We start from the raw sequence: 8,985 nt of genomic DNA on the forward strand, positions 1-8,985 counted from the left end.
GACCTTGAAAGAGTCTATGAGAACAAGGGCGGATCTCAAGAATAAGAGACTCAATGTCACAGCAAGTGGAATGCCCTCTCCGCGTTCATCTCAAAGCCAAAAGGTATAGTAAGTTATTTATAATGTTATAAGCACGGCACTAAAAGTAGACAAGGCAGATTATTCAATACAATACAATGTCTTATTGTTTTCTATCTCTCAGAACAAGAACACTTGCCTCAACTCTCTGATTGAGTCTCTCAGAGAAAGTCAGCTAGGCTGTTGGCTGAGAGGGATCTGTGGAACGCAGTGGTCTGACATTGGAGTCCAGCTTCTGAAGGCCTGTTTCTTCCTGCTGTTTGTCTGGCTTTTGGCTGAGCTGCACATGGCCCTGCCCTGGCTTCTTGTTTGTGGCTGCCTCTTTGATGATCCACTTAGGAGGGCAGTAAACAACGCCTGGACATGGACTACGGCTCATGTGAGAGGAAGAGTAGTGGAGCAGACACCCCACGCTGATGGATGCACAAAGGGCAATGAGAACCAGACTAGGGATTGCAGTGTGAATGAGAAATAAAAAATATTATTGCTGGTAGATTTAAAATAATGCTTTAGAACCTGCAGGCACCACAGAGACTTCCACACTTATGTTAAAAATAAAAAGATAGATGCTTTAAAGTTCTTTAAACGTAGGGAATGCTCAATAAAGAATGTTTAAAGGGATAGTTCAACCCAAAAATAAAAAATCTGTCATCATTTATTCACCTTCATATTGTTCAAAATATGTAAAGAAGACATTTTGAGAAATGTGTCAGTGGTTTTGTGTCTATACAATGGAAGTCAATGGGGACCATGATGTTTGGTTACCAGCATTTATCAAAATATCTTCTGTGTTCTTCAGAAGAAAGTCATACAGGGTTGGAATGACATGAGGGTGAGTAAATGATAAAATAATATATTTTTTGGGGTGAATTATCCCATTCAGAAAGTGCTAAATCTATAAGGTTGATAAAAGTGTTATACAAGACTCCCTCTTAAATCTGTCTGGTTGATAGATATGTTGATTCAATGAACTGCTATTTGGTAAATCATAGACATTGTATCCTTGGGTAAAATCTAAATACGGGGTATACTGTCACTGTACAACCAGACATGTGATGACCTAGTTAACAATCTTTATATAGAGACACAAAATACCATAGCAGTGGTAATACTGTGATGCAACAAACAAATCTTCAGATAATTAAATTATTGTTTCATATTAAATTTCACATTTTAGTGATTTAGTGAATTTCGAATAGTGTTTGGTTTTGGCTACACTAAAATGGATTCTAACAATCCATTGAAGTAGCCATGACAACAGGCCGCATATTGCACTCGTCCAGATTTTGCATAGTTACAGGGTCTGCCAGTTCAACAATGCATTTGAATAAATCTGTATTCAGCAACTAAAGTCTCTACCAGTTGAATCTGCTTTGTATTATCTGGTTACTTTAGAACTCAAACACAGAGCAGGCAGGCAAAGTGTTTCTTCCATTTATTAAGTTTAAAGCCCACTTAAGCAAAACTCATGAACTGCTTTAGAACACTGATAGCTTTCCCAAATTTTGAAAATAAATTAGGAAGTCAATAAGTAAACAACAACACATAAATAAAACAAAAAATGTATATCTTTGTGAGGAAATGCTCCATCACTGAAAGGCAAATAGAGTAAATCCAATAGAGTCATCATCACCCTCTAAATGTGGATGAGCTACACCAAACAAGTGCAATTATTAGAAAAAAAAAAGAAGAACCAAAGTCTTCCTCTGGGAGGTGCCATTCCCATTTGCTACCTGCTATACTTGTGTCAGCTTGTGTCAGTTTCTTATTATCCGCTAAAAAAATGGCTGGTGGGGGCGTGACGTTTCAGACAGGTTATTACTGGTGTGAACATGGGTCATGCAAAGAAGTGCTATGTCTTGACACTTCTCCCGATTGTTACGATCATACGACATGAAAACAGCACGTTAAACAGTTAAGGTCTGACTATAGAGTTTTGTTGGAAATCCTAGAGGTATTAAGACAACAGAACATGCAATGCAGTTTGTAAATGCAGCTTTCTAAATGTGTTTGTAACAACATTAGTGTTAAAATCCCCGTTCCAGCTTTTCTGCACTGACCTAGTTTTTAGACGATGGATCTGTCTTTTGTGATCATGTAAAGTGTCTGCTGAATTGTGATCCAGCACCCTGACAGAATTAACAGATAAGCCTGAGATCCAGGGCTGAAGTGTGTGTGTGTGTGTTTGTGTGCATGAAATCCTCTATTGTTAATACTTCAGAGTGTAGGGAAATACGAAATAACTTTTAATACTTCTTCACTCTCTTTATGAATCAACATTAATCTTAAATAATAGAAGAGTGCTGAAGTAAAGTTTAATCAAATGCAAACATATTAAGACACTACTGAGATCTTTGTGTGAGAGCATGTGTGTGTTTTGCTTAAGAATAGATGCTTCCCTAAGCATTATTATTAATTACCTTATCATTGTTATTAAAATACCAATAAACAAACAAGCAGAGCAACTTAAACAAGAAACCGTCAACCGGTCACAGCAAAATTTCTGTACACAAACTTTAAGAAATTTTAAGACAGAAAAGGTTGGCAGGGTAGGTTAATTCCAGAGGGGAGTTAAGGGTACAGATGCCCCAGCCGGGGTGGTTTCCTGGGGTGACGGAGAATGTGACTCTTGGTGGTAAGCCGTTCACCTCTTCTTGGGAGCTTGGGCAGTACGGGGCGGGGTTACAGGTCGCCCCGAGTTGACCCCACTGTACTGATACTTTGCCTTCTTTTCTGATGGTTTCAGGATCTGTGGTAGATAAAAGTCAGTGAGAAAGTAATATGAGAGTACACTGTGTTTGTGTGGAAGACAACACACCTGAAAAGAGCACATGAGTGACTCATCCACACTCATCATTCCACCAGCATTATCGAACTCCCCACAGTAGTTTGGTGCTGAGAACAGAGTGACCAACTGTCGCTTTGCAAAGAACTCGTATCCATCCTCAACCACCTACAAAACACACAACATTCAATACACCACAAACTAGACATAAAACCCACAACCATCCCCATGGACCAGCAACACACTGACTACTCTAAGTCACTAGATAGTTCATTGGTACCTGGTGTGCCCTGCAGATGAGGTCCAGATCATGCCGGTTGAGAAATTTGCTCACTACGTCAGCACCAAAAGTGAATGACACTCCACGATCGTTCTCCCCCCACCCCTGAACATCCTTATCTGGGTCTGACCACAACAAATCACAGAGCAGCCCTGCAGACCAAGACACATAGAATATGTGACATATTTTATCTGTGATATTTCAATTTATCATCCCAACTTTTTCTACAAAACATACAAATTTTCCTTCATGGTTTAAATTCAGACATATGATAAAATTCTGACATTTAATCATATAAAAAATACTAAATGGAGCACAACAGAATGCAAATGCAGTATAGAAAAAACGGTCACTTTTCATGACATCTTACTTGGTTTACATGGTATGACATTTAATAAAACAGCTTTAGCCAAATACAACTATCTGTATATGTATATAATTTGACAGAAAAAAACTGCCACAGATGGAACGCAAAAACAGGCCAAATGTGAACATCAATTGATTCTATTTTCTCTCTTACTTGTAAGACGCTTCAGATAAAGTGTCTGCCAAATGAATTAATGTTAATATATGTATATGTGCGTCACACAGAATCTGATTTCACAACAGATTGCTATAAGTAAAAGGTCACTGATTATAAAATCAATTCTAATTCGGTATCGAAGGTTAAGAATTGGATCTGAATCTAAAGGAACAGAAATCAGACACCTAAAATTTAAATTGTTTCCTGTGTGCGTATTTTGCGAAATCTGCAGGTGTTGACTTGTGATCTGCTGATATCTCAATAAAATCCATTATGAAAATGAACAATATTTTTTACTATAGTAAGCATAGTTTGACTATAGTATTTGCAGTAAAGCAAAGGAACCACAAATTACCATAGTTTCATTATAGTTATACAGTTTAACCATAATGTAGTTAAACCAGGGTAATGCAAATTGTAATGAATCAGACAAAACATGGTTGCTATGTGTACATACACACAAAATGGTGCTCATAAATATTTATGTATATATTTGCAAACCAGTCAACAAGCAGGCTAAATTACCAAACAGGTTGATATCTAAATATTTTACATCAACTGTGGAATTGAACTGGGAATCGATAAGAATCGAAATCGATATGCGGAATCGATAATTGATAGTTACAATTACAATTAATGTATTTACTTTGATGAAAATGTATAATCAATTGACACCCCAGTTTACTACATACATGTGCCCTGCCCAGCCACAAACCTGTATCCGGGACATCGGTTGGTCGCATAATCCGGCGTATATGTTCCATTGACTGCAGATCAGGAGAAAGACCTAGAAAAAAGGACAAAGAAAGACAAAAAGAGACAGACAGAGAGAGCAAGTGTTTTTTTAGATGCTGTTACCCTATTTCATCTGGCCAAAAGTCAGTCCTGTAAAACTACCCATCATGCATTCTTGTACTAACCTCCATGGCAACAGAAGATCTTCTCGTCTATGATGGCAGCAATAGGAAGGCAGTTGAAGCAGTCTGTGAAAGTTTTCCAGAGTTTGATGTTGAACCTGCGCTTGCCTGCAGCAAATACATTTAGATATTTATAACAATGCAGCATGGTGCGTGACCTGAAAGTTTGTTTAGTGTGTCAAAGCATGAGTGGGTGAGAAAATCAATAATGTAATATCAGATTTACTTTACGTGGGTGTGTTTTAACTGCAGTGTTTGATGAATGAGCTATGACCCTTACACTCATCATAAAAGCCATAGATACGGTTAATAGAGGCGCACTCGTGGTTCCCCCTCAGTAGGAAGAAATTTTCGGGGTATTTGATTTTATAGGCCAGTAGGAGGCAGATGGTCTCCAGAGACTGTTTCCCTCTGTCCACATAATCACCCAGGAAGAGATAGTTCGCTTCCGGAGGAAAACCACCATATTCAAACAACCTCAACAGATCTGTGTATTGCCCATGGATGTCACCTAGAGAAAGACATAAGTGCCATTAGAAATCAAAGAAGCAACATAAATAAAAGGAAAACCAATTAATTTTCACACAACGCACAATTCAGGCTAATGACTCGAACACACACACATGCGAATAAGCGTCTCAGGTGTGCCACAGAAAGAAAGAAAATGACCTCAAACCTATCCTCATTACATTTATATTTATAACTCGTTCTACTTACACACACACACATTTGCCAAAACCTTGACATTTCTGGGAGTTGAGGGGAAGGAATGTAATTAAAACGGTCGAGATCCTTTCCACTCTGGAGGAGGATATCCAACCTACCACAGATTTTAAGTGGAGCCTCCAACTCCAGCAGGATGGGTTGACTAAGAAAGATCTCCCGAGATTTAATACAGAGTCCTCGAACTTCTGCTTCAGTCATCTGAACGATCTTCCCAGGACGACATCCTCGCACTGCAGGAACAAATGTTACAACATTATTATTTGCTCATTTCGGCTTATTTTTCAATTAAACAACATTTCAATCTCAATAATTCCCAAATAAGTTTATTATTGTGGTAACTAGTTTGATAATGCCACCTTTAAATGGCATATAAAAACACAACTGTGGCCGATTAAATTAGTCAAATTACATCCTATCGAAGTGGCCGATTCATGGTGACAATAAGCTGCAAAGTGAAACAGACTTTGTTGATTATCAAAAGTCTGGGCGTGTGAGACCAACTGGCATCTTACTGACAGTGACATACGTTTATGCCATTGAATTTATAATGATTCATAAATAACAATAAAAGTTGATCTCTGATTTAGCTTCTTTAAAGGAACCGTTCACCCCAAAATCTTTTTTATATATTAAACATTAAAGTTTGTGTACATATACATTATAATATATTTCTTCGTTCTGTTGAACACAAAAGAAGATATTTTGAAGTTCTGGGGCACCTTTGACTCCCATTGTAATTTTTCCAACTATGGCAGTCAACGGTGGCCATGGCCAAGACCTGTTTGGTTACAAGCATTCTTCTGTGTTTATTGAATCAAAGACATTTTACAAACTTGAAACAACTCGAGGGTGAGTAAATGAAGGCCAAATTTTTGTTGTTAAGTGAACCGTCATTACATTTACACTTTCGGTTTAAAGGTTTGACGTACGAAATACAACACCCCCGCTTCTGTGAGTAGGAATTTTGGAATTCTGTAGGAATGTTTTACAGTTAAACAGCAATTTAGCAGAGGTGTGTGTCTGACGACAGACTCACAGCTCTTGTTTGCCTGTGAACTTTCTCTAGATGACCACCTGTAGCCGTAAATCACTCCAAGACAGAGTACAGAAGCGAGAGTAACAGATTAGGAAAGAAGTGTCAAAATTCATACAGTATATGTAGTTGTGTACATGTAGTTTTAATCTTATATCCATGATCTGCAGTTACGTAATAGCAAGAACCATTTCAGCCTTCTGGCCATCCACCCTCACAAATCCCACACGCTTTAGAAATGTTGAAGAGTCTCTGCAAGAAACGCTGTAACCCTAACAACTGTGTGTGTAAAGTGCAGAACAATTTCTGTGGTTACAGGCATGATGGAACACTGCTGCCATGGGTACAGATTAAAGTGTGTGTGTTTGTGCGTGTCTGTGAGCTGATGAAATTTCTGTGTTATTGCAGCATGACTAAACTAAATAATCTGATTGTGCGTTTATGTGTTGGACAAGGCATTATGAGCTGGATTACAACTTGTTTAGAGCAGCAATGAATTGCAAAAACATGATCTGATTCTTTGTTTAGATATGTACAAACAACACAAAAGTACATAGACAAACTAGACTTGATTCCCAAAAGAACCATATTACACTAGCAATCCAGATGCACAATCGTAAAGATTATGCTGATGGGTAGCTATTTTCAGTCCTCTCTGACCACTCTGGGTAGAACAGCAGACTCTGAGCTCCACAGATCAGAGAAAGTCAAAAGCGATTAAGAGGCAAAATTGGAGCGTAAGACAAACAGACAAAAGTGTGACTTTTAGAAAATTAAAACAGGTGAGAAGAAGGAAGATGCAGGACTAAAGGGTCACACAGAATCAGAGATGGCATTGCTGAGTGAGGGGTCAGCAGGAGGGTGTTGGGACAGATGGATGGGCACAAGGCCATCATGATCAGGGTGGTGAAATGAGCCATGCGGTTGTTTACAAGAACATCCTATCTCAGAATGCCATATTATCATTGAAAATGCTTTGTAATATCGCCCCTAAAGAGCAAATGTGGTACACCGATGACCTACAGCACACAACATGAAAGAGTTCCCCAAAATATAAATAATTGCTTTTCTCCTTCTTTACTGACAATGTAATGTTAAGCATTAAAACACAGAAATGTAAATGCCATGACACATACAAAATTAAATATTAATCAATATTAAATGTTTTAATGGGTTTCGAAGAGGAGATGTTTTTTTTTGACAAGTAAAATATAAATTTTCAGATAAAAATATACACCTTTTGCTAAATTTTGCTGTTTGCATGAACAATGCAATGAAACGGACTAAAATGTTCATGCGAGCATATAAAGTATAGCGGGAATCATTTTAAACCCAACAAAAGCCAAGTGGTGTATAAATCAATATGACCAAGATAAATATTAATACTATCAATACTATACAAACCAATGTTACACATTTAAGGTTCAGTATGTCCATCATCATCTGAGCTGGGTGAAAAACCTTATCTTTCATATAATAAAGTGTATAAACACAACAACATTTAAACAGAGTATTTATTTGGAGTTTAAAGTTTAACGTTATTAAGAGAATGAGTCATTGAGAACAAAATATAGTGAATGTAATGCTTAAAAAATACAAGAAAAACGTTTTATTGTAGAGTATAGCTACTGAGTGTTATAATGCAACTTAGAAATACAGTGTAAAGTTTTAAAGACAATACAACATATAATTATCACAAAAGTCGAGTTTAATTTTCATGATAGGTGAATGGTAAGTAATAATTACTATATAATACAATGTTATTCATCTATTAAAAATTGGATTCATGGATTCAGGGTAAACGTTAAGACACACATATATAGTTTTAACTGCACTGTAATGTAAAATGACGAAGATACGTTTTCTTGTTACGAAAACAATACGTTGTAAGGTTACGAGGAGAAAACACTTTAAAATGATACACTGTTGAATACACGAATTGTACAGAGACGTAATGTCGGTTACATTAGACTGAAGGCAACGACGCAGCGAACACCGCAACGGCCACACAGCCCTGTGTGTCTCTCTTATTTGCCTTATAACAGCTGTTTAATCTCTAATGTTTCCTTCTCATTTCGCTAAATAAAAGTAAGGTTACATGAAATCTGAAAGAAACTCCAAGTCTTGTTAAAAAGGCTGCTCAAACCCCGCGGCCACAGCCGTGTTTGTAAACAGGGCGCCGAGACCCGCAGCTCGCTCTTTTTAAACGCGCCCAATTTTCCATTTAACCGACAAAGAATCAGAACACGACAAAACAGCAATTTGGTAAGTAACAAAACGCGTCATTAATCAAAGTAGCTGTTGATAATGTCATCGCATCAACGGTGCTCACCTTCAAGAAGCCGAGAAATAAGACTGTCAACGTTTAATTCCCCCTCCGCCATCTTCAGCTCCGACTTCTGCATGCGGCGCTTCCAGAAACCGACACTAGGGGGCGTTCAGAATGACGTCATTCACGTAGTTACAGGCAATTACGTCAATATTAATGACTTTTTCATGCATATTTAATTACTGTCGTGTGAACTTTTGACCTGTTGAATGCAACTTAATTGTTGGCGGTGTTTTCTATTGTTCATTGTCTGGCTACTTGTGTATTTGGTTTCCTTTCCAGGTGGATGTACCAGCAACACAGTTAAGCTTCAT

The 8,985-nt window shown here is 37.8% G+C and overlaps 1 protein-coding gene across 1 annotated transcript; it reads right to left on the reverse strand.

Annotated features, from left to right (window-relative positions):
* Positions 1-1,498: 1,498 nt before the first annotated feature.
* Positions 1,499-8,811, reverse strand: ppp1cb (protein phosphatase 1, catalytic subunit, beta isozyme). Its single transcript, XM_056768804.1, has 8 exons — positions 8,675-8,811; positions 5,408-5,539; positions 4,864-5,094; positions 4,587-4,691; positions 4,382-4,453; positions 3,144-3,295; positions 2,897-3,031; positions 1,499-2,827 (listed from the first exon to the last, which is right to left on the reverse strand). Exons 1-8 carry the CDS (start codon positions 8,745-8,747, stop codon positions 2,723-2,725), a joined length of 1,005 nt encoding a protein of 334 aa, XP_056624782.1. The 5' UTR covers positions 8,748-8,811; the 3' UTR covers positions 1,499-2,722.
* Between the last annotated feature and the right edge of the window lie 174 nt (positions 8,812-8,985).

Source organism: Triplophysa dalaica, chromosome 15, assembly GCF_015846415.1.
Source record: "Triplophysa dalaica isolate WHDGS20190420 chromosome 15, ASM1584641v1, whole genome shotgun sequence".
Taxonomy (NCBI): Eukaryota; Metazoa; Chordata; class Actinopteri; order Cypriniformes; family Nemacheilidae; genus Triplophysa; species Triplophysa dalaica.